At 44.1% G+C, this 19,126-nt stretch overlaps 1 protein-coding gene across 1 annotated transcript in view; it reads right to left on the bottom strand.

Moving 5' to 3' along the window:
* The window catches only part of FHIP1A (FHF complex subunit HOOK interacting protein 1A), a 305,889-nt gene that overhangs the window by 161,061 nt on the left and 125,702 nt on the right, over positions 1 to 19,126 (bottom strand). Inside the window, exons 3-4 of the mRNA XM_044300356.1 lie at positions 18,053 to 18,270; positions 3,590 to 4,216 (exon numbers count right to left, since the gene is read on the bottom strand). Of these exons, the coding sequence (XP_044156291.1) occupies positions 3,590 to 4,216; positions 18,053 to 18,154 (729 nt within the window). The 5' untranslated portion in view covers positions 18,155 to 18,270. The remainder of the gene's footprint in view (positions 1 to 3,589; positions 4,217 to 18,052; positions 18,271 to 19,126) is intronic.

The raw sequence follows: 19,126 nt of genomic DNA on the forward strand, positions 1-19,126 counted from the left end.
AAATATGAGGTAGTCCACACTGTCGTGAGCTAGGCGAGTGCGCTTATCGGTCACGATCCCCCCTGCTGCGCTGAACATCCTTTCGGACAGGACACTCAACGAGGGGCAAGGCAAGAGTTCCATGGCAAATTGTGCCAGCTCTTGCCACGGGTCAAGCCTGCACATCCAGTAGTCCAGGGATTCCTCGCTTCTCAGAACGTCCACATCGGCCGTTAACCCGCTGTAGTCGGACACCTGTCAGTCTAGGAGTTCCCTGAGGTTGGATCCGGAGGGTGGCTGTCGATGGGTTGGCTACAAAAATGATCTCATATCTGAAGAGACCAACACATCTTCAAACCGCCCTCTTCTTGCAGGCGTGGTAGGATTGGTACCTGCACCTGTTTCGCTGTGGGTAAAATTTCCTCTGCCAGCGCCCGCAATAGCACAATGCAGCATCTCTAGCAGCAAGACCTGGAAATGCTGCATTCTGCCAGCCCACTGTAATGCTGGTAACATGTCCGCCATTTTGTGTTTGTATCGGGGGTCTAAGTACGTTGCCAACCAGTACTGGTTCTTGACCTTTATGCTTTTTATACAGGGGTCCCTCTTCAAACGCTGGAGCATGAAGGCCCCTTTTTGCACTAAATTGGAAGCGGTGGAGCACCCTGGCTCCTGCTCATTGCCCATGAAAATGTCATCCTCGGTCTCCTCCCCCCAGCCAGGGACAACAACAGGGATCCTCGAAAAGTTTAAAGTCCCCCTCAAAGCCTGCTCTTCTTGCTCCTCCTCCTCCCCCTAGCCACCATCCTCCTATGACTCTTCTTCAGACTCCTGCTGATTTGTCTCAGATGGAGTAGCCCCCCTGAGAATTCATTCAGCATTCCGACTTCCTTATCTTCCTGCTCCTTGACGGCTTGATCAATGAGCATGACACAATGCACACTCCAGAAAGAAGGCGTAAGGTACGATGTCACTTATGGCGCCCTGGCTGCAACTGGCCAGTTTGATGATCTCATCAAATGGCCGCAGAAGTCTGCATACATCGAGCATTAGCATCCACTGGCGGGGTGAAAAGAAACCAAGCTCCCCAGAACCTGTCTTGCTGCAGAGTTCATACAAGTAGTAGTTAACGGCACGTTGCTGCTGGAGCAGCCTATCAAGCATATACAAGGTGGAGTTCCAGTGCGTCGGGCTATCACAAATCAAGTGTCTGACTGGGAAGTAGTGTCGCCGCTGAACATCAGCAAGACGAGCCATGGCCGTGTAAGATCTTCTAAAATGGCCAGAGATTTTCCTGGCCTGCCGCAAGATGTCCTGGACCCCGGGGTATTTGGCAACGAATCACTGCACAATTAAGTTCAGAACGTGTGCCATGCACGGCATGTGTATCATTTTGCCCTGCTTCAGTGCGCTAAGCAGATTGGCACCGTTGTCACACACCACTTTACCAACTATCAAATTGAGCAGGGTTAGCCACTGATCAGCCTGTGACCGCAGAGCTGAAAGCAGTGCAGGACCAGTGTGGCTCCTGGCTTCCAGGCCCACAAAGTTAAAGTGTTGCAATCTCGCAGCTAGCGCATGCGCAGTTCGTTTCCTGAGGCTGATGCCAGCTCAGGGAAGGAACACTATGTCGGCACTGACATGCGACATACTCGCACATGAGCAAGATTACGGCGCTCTAACTTGGTAATCTTCGGGATGCAAGGAGGAGATTCGGAGGATGCGGGGCAGTGCTGGGCTTCTTTACAGTGGGTATGGCTGGGTTCCTGAAACGTTAATAACAGCCCCTTGGGCTCCTTACTTGCCTCATTTACATATATATATATAATCATTATTTTATTGCCTAAATAAAAGCACTCACAGCTATAGGGAATGTATATTGCAGACATGCTAGCGGCAATTTAGCAGCGCATGTCCACAGCTCTATAGGCAAAATCCAGATGACAGGTTCCCTTTAAAAGTTTGCTTTAGTTACAGTGTTATTTCTTGACTTGCATACATGTATGACCACTGTTATGTGGGCTGCAATAAATGTTTTATATAGTGGGTGCTATATATCATCTACCGGACATTCTAGCGCATCTCTTTAGAAGTAAGCAGACCGCCAAAACTCTTCCAACATCTTCAAACATTTCTGGTAATAGGTCTGATACAGATCAAAAAGCAACAAAGCGGTTTTTGCGCTGCTGAGACATCAGTGTGCTATGTGCTTGAGTCAATTGGGTAGAAAGTAGAATAATTCCATCAGACCGCTATTAACCCTCTAATTCTGTGACGGCTAACGCCCAGCACTCCAGCTGTGGTAAAACTACGACTCCCAAGATGCACGCCTGCATGTTCTCAGAACTCCATAGAAATAAATATAGCATGCTGGGAGTAGTAGTTTCACCACAGCCAGAGGTTAGCCTTCACTGCATGAGTATAATTTGTAAGGTAAGCATAAAAGAAACACTTTCATTCTGACACAGCATTCTAATCCAAAGGAATACTTTTAAAAGATTTTCTCCGGCCCACAGATATTGATGGCCTATCCTCAGGATTGGTCATCAGTGTCAGATCTGCGGGGGTACCCAGCACCACCAGCAGGGGCGTAGCTATAGGGGGTGTAGAGGTAGCAGTCGCTACCGGGCCCAGGAGCCTGAGGGGGCCCAAAGACCCTTGTGCCACATAAGAAAATGGCATTATAGAAAGTGCATACTGGTCAATTTACACCTCTGGCTGGAGGGAAGGGGTTAGGTTAAGAATTTGGCATGAGGGGGTGCCCTTTCAATGTTTGCCTCAGGCAGCAGGAAGGATATGTGCTCCCCTGCCCCTTGCCAAGCCCTGAGGGACGGGGGCCCTAGCTGAACTCTTGCACCAGGGCCCATGAGCTTTTAGCGACGCCCCTGACCCCCAGTGATCAGCTGTTTTGGGAGGCCGCAGAAGCAGAAGGCTCTGTTCGCTGTGTAGCTTCCAGAGCCACCATACTAAAGCTCAGCTCCCATTCACTTGAATGGAAGCTGAGCTGGAGAACCCCAACAAAGCCATTAAACAATGTATGGAGCTGCCTCCCCTCAGTTCTGTACACAGTACATTTCTGGTGCCACGGCAGCCTAAAACATCTAATTGATGAACGTGCTAGGTGTTGGACCACCACAGATCTGATATTGATGATCTATCCTGAGGATAGGCCATCAATATCTGTAGCTCAGAAAAGCCTTTTAAGTCTGGAACTAATGCCTTTGAAAACTATGCATCCATCTTCCCATAGCTGCTTATAGGGAGCAATACATTGTATTCATCTGGGAAATTACATATGGTGAAGTATCCCTTTAAATATATGATTTCTGCATGTAGTTTCCTGACACCAAGCTATATTAAACATACAAAGATGACTCAAGCACCGAAGTCTCTCTGAGTTGCTCTTTTTACTATTGGTGGTGTTTTAAAAAATATATAATAAAAGCATCGACACAAATCTTCTCACTCCAGCGATAGTCTACGCGTTTCGAACATAAAAGTTCGTACCAAGCTATACGAAATTGGGTATTCCCTAGAACAATGCACCCACTGCATCATTTCAAATTGTGATATACTTTATAGGCCGTACGATGTATAGAACGAAACTTACCGGACAGAAGTATGTGCTCTCCACTATGTGCTTAGCAACCATGTTGTTCTCTGCCGACAAGGACATGATGAAAAGCAATGCATCTCGGGCCTGTTGTCCCACTGTGCCTTCACGATGGATGAAAGGTATCAGCAGGGAGAATATAAGGAAGTTGGCAGCTCCCTGATCTTCACTTGTGTGGAAAAACAGTTCTAAGATAGATGGATCTTTGGCAAGAATTGAACAGAGCTGGTTAAGTAAGACAACTAGTTTGATTTCTACATGTGGAGTTGATGTGGAGGAACATGTACTAAGTAGCATCATCAATGGTTTCAAAATAGGCTTGTGATGTAGCAAAGGCTGGTGAGACTGAGTAACCAATAACTCATACATCCTCAGTTGCTCAAATTTAGTCTCATCTGTAAATTCTCTCCTGAGACTCCATAAAAACAGTTTCTCCATAATATTCTCCGACACCACAAACTCCAGAATAGGCCCCATAGCAGCATCTTTCACACGCTCTTCAATTAAAAGCAAGATCATGTGTTCCACATAATTCTGGACAGCGCTAACTTCATCTGCAGAAATGGATCCATATCTGGCATGGGAGTTCTTGAAGGGGTCATGTTTTTCCAAAATGCGTTGAACCTAGGAGAAAACAATCATAGAAAAATAAACACATAGCAGTTTTACAATTAGCAGCACAATTATTGGAAAGTCTATAGTGTTTGTAATATTATTGTTAATGAGAAGCTGGCCTGAAGCTGTTCATAGGCAAAAAATGCAATTTAAACATCAGCTTACACAGCATAGAAACAAAACGCATGCTTCCGAGTGAGCAATAACCTTAATGAAGCTTAATTTGAAGCACTCTCAGTGATCACATAAAATCACCACTGTGCAATCAAGACGCTGCAAACGTTCATTTGCAGTATTTTTTGTCAATGGGTGAACAGGAGCCAAATAGTCCCGGAGCCGTATAACATTTATTTGTAATGCTGGATCTACCCATGACCTATGTGTGAACGGACAGATGTCTTTATATCTTTTAAATGAGCTTTATAAAAAAAAAATTACCAAAACGTATTACCTGCAGCAACAATTTTGTTATGCATAATTGTATTTCTCATATTAGTAGAATTCAGTAAAAATGACACTCAGGGGTAGCTATTTTCATTTCCTTTCGGCTTACTTCTTATGTATTCGAAATGAATAACTAAGCTGAGAAAGTTGATATCAAAGTGGAGAAATACAAATAGGTATCAAAGTTGTAGATGTAAAATAGAGGAGAAAAAGGTGCTATATACATTACATTCCCTATTAGAAGTACTTGAAAATGGAAACTATATAGTAAAGGGTTTCTATCATCACAAAATTCGTTATGTAGCTGGCTGACATTAGCAATGTACTAATGTCAGCAGAACATAACTGTGTAACTTATATCTGCCTACATGCCGCTGTTTGCCCGAAAACTAACTCTTAAAATATGCAAATGAGCCTCTAGGTGCTATTGGGGCGTTGCTGCAGCACCTAGAGGCTCCGTCTCCTCACCGTTCTGCACGCCCATTTTGTTTTGATGGATATCTCTGCTCTGTGCTTTGAAAGTAAAATCCCGCGCCTGCGCAGTCCCATTTAGTATTCAGCGCAGGTGCAGTGAATAAAGGACGCTTGCTTGCTGCAGGCTGTCTTCACTTCAGGGGGAGCTCTGTGACGTATTCGACGCAGGCGCAGTGAGGCGAGCGTCCTTCACTCACTGCGCCTGCGGCAGCAGGCAGCGAGATATCAGTTATACAGTTATGTTCTGCTGACATTAGCACATCGCTAATGTCATCCAGCTACATAACACATTTTGTGATGATAGAAACCCTTTAAAGAAGTACACCATTCTCATACAATGCAATAACAGATAATTACAATATATGTATGACCGAACGGAGAATTGCAAGCTTTGGGGGTCACTAGCTTGATGGACTGACCGATATTTCTGCTTCCCCAGGCAACCAGACTTAACCATCCAACCCCTATAATGCCCCCCAAAATGCCCGGGCACTGCACACAGATTATACTTATCCCGCTCCCCAGCACCCGCGTCGCTCCTGATGCCCGCACAGCCGCTGCTGCATCTCCCTGTTTCGCGGAACAAAACTTCCAGCGAAAGGGGGGTGGGGGTCAGTCAATAGCAGGCTGCGAGGAAGATTAGCCTCCCGAATAGGAGCATAGCTAAAGGCTCATGGACCCTGGTGCAAGAGTTTTGCTGGGGTCCCCTTTCCCTCGGGGCTTTGTGGACAGGGGCAGGGAAGCACATTGCCTTCGTCCTGCCTGAGGCAAAAATTTAACTGGCACCCCCCATGCCAAATCCTTGACCTAACCCCTTCCCTCCAGCCAGAGGTGTAACTTGACCAGTATGCACTTTCTATAATACCAGTGTCTACTCCTGTGGCACAAGGGTCTTTGGGCCCCCTCAGGCTCCTGGGCCCAGTAGCGACTGCTACCTCTGCAGCCCCTAAAGTGACGCCCCTGCTCTGTAGCATTGAGGGTGCCTGGGAATTTTGGGGGCATTATAGGGGTTGGCTAACCCCTTTAAGTTCTGCTTTTATTTTCCAAGCTGTTATTTTGCATTATATGTAAATGTCTCTATATTTTATGTTGTATTTTCTATGATAACCCCATTGTTTGTATGCACTGCCCCAGAGTGTACTTAGGTGTTATTTAATGCAAGGTGTCTCGTTAGGCTGAGATAATAAGTGGTGGTAGTTAAGATTGATTAGTTTTGGATGACAGAGTGTTGACCAAGGGAGGTCCAGTGTGACCCTCCAGGCTCCCCTCCTGAATCTAAGTCCATGATCCTGCCATTTGCATATTACATATTACACTACATCTGCTTGTGTTTATTTGATCACACACATTATAGTACTAAACTCTCTGTGGTGTGCCAGCAGCGTTCCTGCTCCTTGAGCACGGGGACTCCCAAACAGGATCCCTGTTCTGTGCCACACATGTATTGGGCCCAAGAGCTTTAGGTTACATCACTGGACAGGATACAGGTTCAGGATAATATAGACAAAAATCATTAGTCACCACAGACCCATTTTGTAAATGTATTCCAGGACTTGAGCAGAGCAGAAGTATGTAACAACTGGACAATCGCAAGAGAAGATATATAAGCACGTATCAAACAATAAATACGGAATAATAAACTCAATTATAGACTACATAAAACTGGATAGGGATGGTAACGGATGAGGCACAGAGAGTCTGGGAATAGAGAGGATGGCAATGGCGTACAGGTGGAGAGTGATGAATGTAGGTAAGAGGAATGAACCTAGCAGAAACTAACCCTGGATACAGCAAGAAAATCACAAAACTCAAACTGCAAAGAGAAAGCTGAACAACAACACAACTACAATAAAGGCAACAATACAAAGCAAATGGACTAGGATTCAAGATTCTGGAAACAAACTGCACATTTTCTATAGCTGGCAAAGAGGCACAGGAACTAAAGGCATCTGAAGGAATGGCGATCAAAAGGCACTTCCTACCAAGCACCAGATTACGCAAGTTGATAACAGAACCAGATTAGGTGCAAGTTAGTTGCTGTCAATTGCCTCAAATAAAGAGATCCTTGTTGCTCATAAAACACTGATGGCAATGGTAGCACTGCTTAAACTAGAATAAAAGACAATTTTCAAAGTAGCAAACCCCAAAAAATGTAGGGGCTTGTTAGGCAAGTGCCATCAACATATGGTGCAACCCACCCTAAAACATAACGTGGCTTTTAATTACATTTTAATAATTATGCAACCTCTATATAGGTACTCAAAAGAAATAGGTTAAATATCACAAGATCCTGTCCTCTGCTATTTCCTTCATTTATTGCTACATGCAGTCTAAGCTCAGTATACCATAAATCAACCCAATCGGAGTAGAGCACTGCTGACTAAAAGCTAGATGACACCATGATTTAGCTACAGCACATATTGCACATGTAGTGTGTACTGTACATTGATTTAAAGTGAATGTGTTACCTACATTTTTATAACTAAAACAGGATACTGAAACACTTTCTTTCTGTCTCACCTTCCTGACCTGCTACTTTACTAATCTAACAGCAGTTCAAAGCAGGGTTTCACTGGGTATCGAAATATCAATACATTTTTGATACTTTGATGCCGTCTTGGGCAGGGGTGCCTAGGGCCCACCAATAAAAAAAATTCTAGGGGCCCACTGTATAACAACATGCAAATACTGTCGGTTCACTAGACAGCAGCAAGACGCTACAAGATGATTATAGGCTGAGGGTCCCTGCAGTGACTTCAATAAAGAGGATATTGGCTGGCCTATCTGTTTACATACAAGTCATCTCAGCCACCTGATGCATCTATAATAATAAACAGTAGCTACAGTATATAGCGCAGTCAGTCTATTGTGCCATGTGCAGAGTATGGGGTCCCACTGGGGGATTCACCTGTTCCCCTGTGGGCCATTCCAAGCCTGCTTTGATGCCAGGTCCGGTTCGATGCTGACTTTGTCAGTATTTCGATAGTAGCATCCGCACTACTCAGCGCACACTATGTTCTCATCAGCGGGCGCACATCTCTGCAGAGGAGAAAGAGGAAAAGCACAGCAGTTGAGAATGCCGGGGAGATGAGAGCTGGGGAGGACAGAGCTGTCCTGTGTCTGCAGTCAGTGACTTCTCTCTTTCTTGTTTGCTCTCTGATGCATTTCAGATGATTTAAACCTCCTTAGGGTCCATTCACATGTCAGCAAATTGCGGATCCGCAAAACACGGAAAATGAATAGGTCCGCATCCATTCTGCAAAATTGCGGAATGGATGCGGACCCATTTTGTGAACGTGTTAATGGACCCTAAGGGTCCATTCGGACGTCCGCAAATTGCGGATCCACAAAACACGGACACCAGCTATGTGCGTTCCGCATTTTGCGGACTTGTGGCTGCGGACAAGAATAGGACATGTTCTATTTTTTGTGGGACTGTGTGCTGTCCGCATTTTTTGTGGCCCCCATTGAAAATGAATCTTTTGTGGACGTGTGAATGGACCCTAAGTTATAGCAAAACACAATAAAATGGTTTTCCTGACCTGCTATTTAAATCATCAGAACACATTGCACCAATAGAGATGAAAGTGAAACATGGGAGCAGGATCACACTGATCGGAACACATTACATGTATCAGAACTAGTGTCGAGCAAAGAGAGCTTCATAGGTTACATCAAAAGTCGCTTCGTTCAAAATTTCGGATTAATACTGTACGAAGATCTGTCTCCGTACAGTATTCGAAAGTATGGCCTCCGATGAGCCGAAGTTAGTTATTCTTGAAGTTGTACGTAACGTCGTTAAAAAAGTTTGGTATCAAATTTTTAAAGTGCAAAACCACTTCAAAACTTGAAACCGAACTCAGCTTCAGGTTAGACTGGTATCTTGGACCCGAAGCCGAGTTTGGTTTCAAGTTTTGAAGTCGTTTTCCGCTCTAAAAATAAAATTCCAAACTTATTCAACGAAGTTATGTGCAACTTCGCGAATAACTAACTTCGGCTCATCGGAGCCCATACATTCCACACCTGGTGTCTCTGTGAGAAGGAGAGAATGGAAGGGCACAGGCGGACTCCGGAGTTAATGAGGATGGGCCCTGTTGCACTCTTTCTGGTTTCAACTGTGGGAGGCAGAGGTCGTGGTGGTAAACAACAGGCCCCTGTAAAACTTGCAGGGTTCATATTTACAGGAGTGAGTGCCCACATAATAACTTGGAGCTTCAAAAGAGCCGGCTGGCTGATTTGTAATATAACAACCAGTGGGCTTATTCTGGTGGGCTCTCCCTCCTGCACTAAGGCTGATACTAGACTAATTCCTCCTGGTGTAGTGCAATTAGGATAGGAGCATCGCACATATGGCTGGCCAACAATACTACAGGCTGTGGAGCAGAGGGAGGGATTGAAAAGTACTGTGTTGTATTTGCTGATAGCTGGGCTGTCATTCTGACTGAGCGGGGAGAGTTCAGGAGCAGGGCTGCTGCACACCCGCACAGCTTAACAGGAACACTGCTGGTGGGTGGCTGAGATGAGGCAGGTGGGCAGCACGTGAGCGGAGCATGGTGTACAACTGCTGCGCCCACTGCCTCAAAGTTCAATCTGCCTGAGCCAGACAGGGAGGGTCGAGACATCAGCGGTGTGTGCTTCCTTTGTGTACACAATGGGGGGACGGGGGAGGTTCGGAGGGGGGCCCTGACTGAGCATAGGGGAAGCAAGCCGAGCCCGGCAAGGAATGAACGGAGGACAAGTGGGCGGGCTGCCTCAATGCAGATATAGGGGGCAGGGCCTTATATGCGCTTCGGGTCCCCCGTGCCACTGGCCCCATAGCAGTTGCGTGGTCTGCCTATATTGGCTGTACGCTACTGCCAAGTTGTCTTCATCAAATAAAACAGGTCAGTATTTATTAACCATTATTTTAATATCTGAAGACTGTCAACTATTTGTAATGACTAGCGTTGGAACATCATCAGTGTCACCATAATTATTGTTTCGCCTGCCCTGCCTTTTCTCTTTATTACCAATAAGTAAAAACTTCCTATTTTTAGCAAATGCTATATATTGTAGGTTCTATCTAATGCCCAGACAGGGCAGGGTAATAATACGGGAATATGTAATACTGGACTCTGAAATAAAAGGTTCATCAGTACTACAGCTTTGACATGGTCAAATCATTTGATGATGACTATTGCCACGAGAAAAACTATATAAATGTGGTATTATTGTAATCGTACTGACTGAGAATTAAAAAAAACATCTTAGTTTTACCAAACAAAATAAAAACATAAAACTGTGGCGGAATTGAGGTTTTTTATTTTAAAATTTCACCCTATTTGGGTTTTTTCCAGCTTCCCACTACATTGTATACAATATTAAATGGTCCCATTATAAAGTTCAATTTGTCCTGCAAAAAACAAGCTCTCATACAGCTATGTGAACGTAAAAATAAAAAAGTTATGAATCCGGGAAGACAGGGAGTAAAAAATGGAAATGCAAAAAGGACAATCCTCCGGGACTAAAAGGGTTAACTCTGAATATTTTGCTCCAGTTAATACATGAAATCATCTCCACTGCTAAATCCACTTGTTAGATAAACTCATAAAATGATCTTGATTTTGTATGAGGTACTCTGCGATTAGTGAACACAACATCTGCTGCACTGCATTACCATCTCCACTATGCATAAGCTTACCTCTATCCCCCTCCTCATCATGTATTTATTATATAATACCCATTTGTTCTTACGATTCTGATCATACAAATATTACAAAATGTACAAAATCTAAATATTGGATTTCAATTGTATCTGTTACTAACTGTAACACAGTTTGCCTCCTAAAATATTGTTTGCACCCACAACTGCCTTGCTTTTGGGATCTAACCACTTGTTAGTATGGCAAATAACACTAAATTGTAATAAATATGGAATACTGTAGGTTACCAAGACCAACCTAGACCCTTACATTTTTCCCAATAAAAAATGGGAATGAGATTCCAATAAATCTTATTCATATTTATGTAACATCCACAAGCAGTGAATTTCCTACTGCAAGAGCAACTAAAACTACAGCAAGAGACAAATGGGGAGATTTATTAATGGGACATTGGAAAAATAATTTTTTGATATGTCATAGCGACATATGAAAGGTTGTGTGACTGGTGGAGGTCTGAGCACTGAGATCCCCACTGATCTCTACATCGAGTAGAGAGAAGCGATCGCATATTGCGCTCTCTCTTTTCACTGCAGGAGACAGGCTCAATAGAAGTCTATAGTCCTGTCTCGATTCTGTCCTCTGCACTGAAAAGAGAGAGCGCTCTATGTAAGTGCTTGTTTCTCCTCATTCTAGTGATCATTGGGGGTCTCAGCACCTTCACCAATCAAAACCTTTGATATGTCGCTATTTGATATCAAAAGTTTTTGGAAAACTCAATGACCGTTTAATACTAGTATACCATACCAGCAGTGTGCCAGTATACTACCCCATAGTGTGGACATAGTGTGGAGGTGACAGCAGCATCAGGAGACCACACTATGTCACCCTGCCACTCTGTGAAGGTGGCAGCAGCATCAGGAGACCACAGAGTGGTAAGGTGACATAGTGTGGAAGTGAAAGAAGAATCAGGAGAACACAGAGTGGCAAGGTGACATAGTGTGGAGGTGATAGCAGCATTAAGAGACCACAGAGTGGCAAGGTGACAGTTTGGAGGCGGCAGCAGCATCAGGAGACCACAGAGTGACCCAGTGACAGAGAGGGGAGGTGGCAGCAGCACCAGGAGACCACAGAGTGGCAAGGTGACATAGTGAGGAGGTGGCAGGAGCATCAAGAGACCACAGAGTGGCCGGGTGATAGAGTGGGGAGGTGGGTGGCAATTCGAGTACCAGCTGAAGATGGTGGGCGAAAGAAGGAGCACTTGGCATCAGATGTGTGGCATCAGGCGGGTGGCAGTATCAGAATAGTAGCTGAGGCAGGTAGCCAGAAGAAACCAGTCTCTTTTGTCAAAGTGTTGGTGTGGCACCATGGATGATCTAGTCTGATGCATCAGGCATTGGTGGGGGGAAATCCTGGCTGATCCACGCCTGATTCATCTTGACAAAAGGTCAGTCTCTCCACATTTAGGGTGGACAGGCGAATTCTTCTTGGGGTAACTATGGCCCCTGCCGCACTAAACTCTCGCTCTGATGCCACTACTACTGGCCGAGCAGGACAGCTTTTCCAGGGCAAACTCTGCTAGTTGCGGCCACAAATCCAGTTTGGCTGCCCAGTAGTTCAGCGGAACTTCAATGTGGGGTGGCAGGGTACAGTCCAAGTATGCCAACACCTGTTGGTTCAGGTCCTGCTCCAGGTCTAGCTGCTGCTGCTGGTGAGTAGTTTTTTCACTAGGCCGGTGACTCTAGACTCAAGTTGCTGCTGAAGAAGCTGGAACTGCTCCTACCAACCCACCCTGCCACAGCAGCCATGGCAGAGGAACGTGGGCGCAGAGGGCCACTCCGGTCAGACTTGCGAGAGGATGGACGATGGCACAGACAGGCAGCGGCCAACTCACTACATAGGATGTCTCTATAGTAGTTCAGTTTGTCCTCCCTCTTAGCGGGTGTAAAAAAGGCCCAATTTTGGACCGGTAGCGAGGGTCCAACAAGGTGGAGAGCCATAAGTCATCCCTCTGCCAAATGGTCACAATTCGGCTGTCACTACGCAAGCAAGTGAGCATGTATCGGGCCATTTGTGCAAGTGACTAGGAGGGACTCCCTGCCTTCATCTCCACTGCAGGTGTGTCTGGGTCCTCTGCCTCGTCTTTCTCATCGCCCTGTAGCTCCTCTGGGCCAAGTTCTCACCGTCAATAGCAAACATTTTTATGGCATGGTGGGAATTTTTTTTTTTTTTTCAGAGGTGAATTTATTTTCTCAATGCATCAAAAGGTATGGTCCGTACATTGATGATATGTTAATAGTGTGGCAAGGAAAAGTGGAGAGCATATCATTTTTTGAAGCGTTCTTAAACCAGGGCATTGCGTCTTTAAAATTCAGTTTACAATGTGACCCAAGATCGATTGCTTATATTTACGTTTACAGGCTGACAATACTTCCAACATAGTATTGATATCCAGGAGAAAAAATGGAAAACAGCGACTCAACCTATAAACCGAATGGATAAGGGTGCTCACCTCTCGGTCCACCCAGACCGTACGAATAGACCAAGGAGAAATCTAGATAAATGAGGGGCACTCCGTATATGGGAATGGAGACAGCAAATGGATAATGGCTAAATATTATTTAATCCGATATATCATAAAAAGCCAATGCATCAAACAATAAAAACATCCATACAATACAATACAATAAAAAAAAAAATACCCAATTGATAGGGGCCCTGAAGATTCGCCAGACAATCGTAATAATTTAAAGATTATCAATATTCGTATTCGCAAATAGTCAGCAGTCCCCACAATATTTCTATGTGAGTAATCGCAGGAGATATTAATACACTTGGAGAGTTCGTTCCTATCTCCGGCCTGTGTCAGGCTCCAAACAATTCGCATACACGATCTAACTCTGTCAGATAATATCGTACTGCGTACTGTCCCAATTAAATCCTCCGGTTTATTCGGATGATCCGATATATCAATGATCGTGAAGGAGATCTCTTACCCTGTTCCATCACCAGCTCGATGTACTGAATCGAAGATACAGCCGATCTTACCCAAACGCGGTGTCTCACGTGGTATGGAGTCTCGAACGTGACGTCTCACGTGACTCCTCGGCTAAAGCAGTAGTGGAATTGTCAATCCTTCTTGACAATACAGCCTCTGATTCGAGACAAAGGTAATAGTCCAAATGCGAAAATCACCCCGACCGTAGTCTTTTCCTATAGGTGACTCCTGGTTTGTTGGGGAACGGCTCACTGTCCCAACTGACAATACTTCCAAAATAGTATTGATATCCACCATTAGGAAAGAAGCTGCAGGTAATACCAACCTCTTGGCCACTTCTTGTCATCCACCACATGTAATAAAAAACATACCTAGGGGGGGAAATGTCCAAAGCAAGACGTAACTGTTCTAACACATCCACTTTCATACAGGAGGCAGAAAAAACAGCAACGAGACTGCAGGCAAGAAAATACACAGTAGAGTCCATAGATAATGCCAGACAGTGGGCCCTATCTCTGGATAGAAAGAAACTGGTGTTCCCCCAAAATATTAAGGATACATCCAGTAAAAAGAAAAAGAGAAATAATAACAGAAAAATTAACAATCAAAATGAGCCAAAGGAAAATAATTTATGTCACGGTAGGTGAGGGAAGGGAAGCAAACCAAACACAACAAAATAACACAAAACTCTAAGCCCCACAGCTAGGGAACGGGGAAAGGTCACCTCCTGACTATCCCTGAGCCCTTTCCCTGACTGCTACCAACATGAACAAATCTCGATGGTAGAAGTGTTCATGCACCAAACCTAATCCCTGCTGCAACTGATACAAACCCTCAGCTAGGGAGCAGGCGAAAAGGCAACCGGTTCCTTGCACAGGATGAAGGAACCCGCGGCTACCTAAGGCCTAGCCAGAACAAGCAACAGAAGGGAAGGAAGGAGGACTTATCTGAAGATGGACTGGGAACAGAAGATCCACAAAACACCAGCAGAGAGCTCCAGGAGAAACTATAAACCGCAAGGGCTATAGTGAGGGGCAGGAATAAATAGCATCACTAACAAACTAATGAGCAGAACCTGTGAGGGGGTGGGATCCTGCCCAAAGCCACAACAAAGCAATCTGTCAGGTTCACGTGCAGCAAGTCTGACAGATCTTCTTATATCACTCACAGGGCAGGGCGTGACAATTATTCAACAGCATTTACCAGTACTCAATTATGATAAAGAGTGGAAAGATATAGTGTCAGCAGGAGTAAGAAGCGTTGCAAGCAAAGCCCCTACTATAGGACAGAAGATCAGCCCCAGTTTATTTTTTGATCGTCCAAACCCCCAAAACACCTGGCTTTCCTACAAAGGCAGCTATGAATGTGGTAGCAATAGATGTATTTGCTGTAATCACATGACAGTCTGTCAGACCGTCACCTCCACAGTGAATGGAGGAAGTCATGTGATTCAACAATATCTGAATTGCAATACGGATTTTCCGATATATGTAATTACGTCTAAAAACTGTCACTTACAGTATGTAGAATGCACGACCAACCAGATTAAAGTCAGAGTGCGAAAACATCTATCTGATATTCCCCATTTCAGGACACGTAATGTTTCAGCTGCAAGCCTACATTTTGCCACTGTTCACAAAGGGAATACATCGACATTCGCGGTACAGGGAATATAGAGGGTATTTGCACCAATTAGAGGGGGCGATCATAAGCAAAAACTGTTAAGCAGGGAGGTATTTTGGATGTTCAAGTTGGGGAGTTGCACTCCCGATGGTCTGAATAAAAAACATGACTTAGTTTTACAATATAATTAATGTTTTTTTTTTTTTTTTTGTTTGTTTTTTAATAAGCCAGATCCTTTGGAACGTCTTTTCTCATGTGTTTTTTGTTTTCCCCTCCTATAGTGAGCATGTGATGGGAACACTTAATCAGCTGTGTCTCAACGCATGTTTAAAAGGAAGGGGTTTCTTTTAATTATGTGTTCTTGCATAGCAAGACCACATACTATTATCTCACATATATATTATTATTATTATTATTATTATTATTATTATTATTATTATAGCCAAATTTGCCACCCTAACTCCTCCCACAGTTTTTACACTACATAGACAAAAATTTACCAAAACGTGCAGATTGTACCCGATCGGATTGCTATTACTTTGTGGAGCGATCCCACCCCCGGGGCCCCCGTGGCGGGCCCCGGAAGCCCCCTTTTTTCCCATAGACTTTGACAGGGTAAATTTTCAAATCGCTCCCACTCGCCAGGCTTTGAGGCTAAAGTCACCAAACTTGGGTCACTTAGTCATGGAGTCAACCCGAAAATTTTGGGCACATTTCGGGGACCCCAAAAAGTGGGCGGGGCCATACAGAACCAATCAAAATCTCCCCATTGACTTTAATGAGAACTTCAAATTGCTACTCCTCCCACATTTTTAGGAGTACAAATTCCAGACTTTGCAGACTTGGTCGGCACCCACCCGAGTACCTTGCTTTTGCTTTGTTACCCGATCCCACCCTCCGGGCCCCTGGGACAGGGCCCCCAAAATCCATGTTTTTCCCATTGACTTTGACAGGGACAATTTTCAAATCTCTCCCAGTCGCACAGATTTTAAACTAAAGTCACCAAACTTGGGTCACGTAGTCATGGGGTCAACCTGAAAATTTCTGTCACATTTTGGGGGACATTAAAAAGTGGGCGGAGCTACAAACCACCAATCAGATTTTCCCTATTGACTTCAATGAGAAACTTTTAAATTGCTGTCATTCTCACAGTATTTAAGCCAGAATACCCAAACTAGGCACCGTAGGTCATTGGGTGACTGGGGTCAAAAAAAATTAAAAAGTGGGCGGGGTCTACAACGGCCAATCAAATTTCAGCCATTTGTTTAAATGGGAAAAATTCAAACTGCCGCTGCTCTTAGACTGTTAATGGCAGGGTTCCGAAACTTGGCACAGTTGGTCACTGGAGGACTGTGCCAATGTATATCTCATTTTGGGGACGCTAAAAAGTGGGCGGAGCCACAAACAACCAATCAGATTTTCCCTATTGACTTCAATAAGAAACCTTTAAACAGCTGTCATTCTCACAGCACCCAAACTCGGCAAGGTGGGTCAGTGTGAGACAAAGGTCAAAATTTATAAAAGTGGGCGGAGTCTACACTCCACCCAGTTACTCCGCCCACTCCAGTTGTAAGCTACTGGTGGAGGCAAGAACACATCACACAATTTCCCCAGAAATTGTACCTTTTCTAGTTTGTATATGTCATGATGAAGGACCAGTACACAACGGTCCGAAGCGCGTAGACTGCTTATGTGCTTAATGGATGGATTTTACCGCAAGTAAATAAAAATCATCTTTTATATGAGAAGCTGTATTTAACAAAAAAAATATTATTCAGTATACTACCCCGTACGAAGTGTGACAGTACATCTTCCCTTGTACAGTGTGTGCCTGATTCACAAACCTGGTGCACACCTTGTTAATGACTCTAGCATAAGCTGAAAACACTAGGACATATCTTAGAAAAATTTCAAAAAATCTTCATAAATGAGTCATATTGGTGCAAGTCCTGCTCACATAGGAATGTGTCATATAGAATAGCACAGGGGCTACATTGATAAGGTGTATGATCCTAATTCTATATACTTTAATGTATTTATGCCAGAAAATGTATGTAAATACCTTCATAAGCTTGCACCAGTGTGAACTTAGTCAAAGTGTGGTGTCTACTAATTATTTCCTTCTATTAGTTGATCTAAATTCAAAAGAGATCATTGTAGATGCCAGCAGAGGGATAGCAGGAAAATACATTTTTAGTCACTTCCTTAATTACGGGTCTACTTCCATGGATGGATGAGGATGTGTATCCTCTAGAGGTCCTTTTACATCAAGCTACTGAATTCCAATGTCATTTTATGATGCAGAATATACATCATAGTAATCCATGCAACATAATCCTGTTAATCCAGGGGCCCCAGGTGTGTCATGGGAAAACATGGGCACAATGAGACTAAGTAGATACTAGGATTGCCTGAGGCTCTCAGATGAGGATCTCATATGGCTCTTTCCACAGTGTGTCATCTGCTGCCTTTGCGTGTTCAGTTTTCTATGCTCATAATGTGAGGTTCATAAACTGGTTAACCAGAAGACAAGCTACATAGAGTTCTGTGATTGAGAAGAAGACATCATCGAGGTCACCCTTTTGTGTGTTTAATACCTTCTTATCTATAGTTTTAATCCAGGTATAATAATCTGAAAAAGAGAGATGTCCTCCCCAATGAGATTACCTGAGCCCAGTGGTTCTTGAACACTATAGCACACGTCTCTGGGTCCACTCCCTGCAGGTTGATACTTTGGCGAGGCTTGCTGACACTGAAGATCTGTGCCATGGTGTGTCTTGTACACGGGAGACTTGCTTCACTAAGCCATGCTCAGCTTTTGTCTGTGCTCCTTAGGTCATTGTCTTCTCAGTGTTACTTTGTGTAAGGTTACACCAGGATGGCTCCTGTGTAAAGACAGAAACAAAGGCATATCAAACACTTCTCTGCTTTCAGCTCCATACAAGCACACTGTATTGATTTGTGCTTATTCATGTAGACCTTGAAGTCTAACCATGAAGGCTGTATGTCACCTGGCAACCAGGTGTAGCCAGGTAAATAAAGGAACAGATGAGGCAGATTTCTATACAACAGGAGAGGGCGTTCATGTCTTCATCTATAATGTGCTGCCCTTAGAATACCAAATATACAGCAAAAAATAACATCTGTTATAAAATGTTTATGTAGCAGTCATTCATAGAGTACATCTCCCCATAAAAAGATAATGTATAAAGGATGGCAGTCTTATAACAAAACTAACAACAGAAAAAATGTAAACTCTATTATCCTGTGGAGCCCTTAGGTCTGGTTCACATTTACAACTACATCAATAACACCTGTAGACATGCCATCAGTTTTCTAAAGTTGTCAGTGTTTTTTGGCATGTTTTGTAAATGCACTTCTTGATCTAGAAAATAAACTAGCAATAGAGGACCTGTCATCTCTCCTGACATGTCTTTTTTAGTAACTACTTGCATCCCCCTTGTGATAACAATCCTGGAGCATCTATTCTTATAACTCAGTCTATGTGACACTCATTCATTGTTCCTGCTAGACGATATGAATAAATTGCAAGCAGTTTGCAGTGAAGGTCCAGAAGAGTGCTACCAGGATAGGCCATAAATATCTGGTCGGCGAGGTCCGAACCCCGCACTCCCACCAATCCGCTGTTCTGGAACCGGAAGTTGGCACTGGAACTACACAGCTCCATCCATTGTGTAGTATATTGGGCTGTTTATTGCAGTGCTGCTCACATTGAAGCAT

Source organism: Bufo gargarizans, chromosome 1, assembly GCF_014858855.1.
Source record: "Bufo gargarizans isolate SCDJY-AF-19 chromosome 1, ASM1485885v1, whole genome shotgun sequence".
Taxonomy (NCBI): domain Eukaryota; kingdom Metazoa; phylum Chordata; class Amphibia; order Anura; family Bufonidae; genus Bufo; species Bufo gargarizans.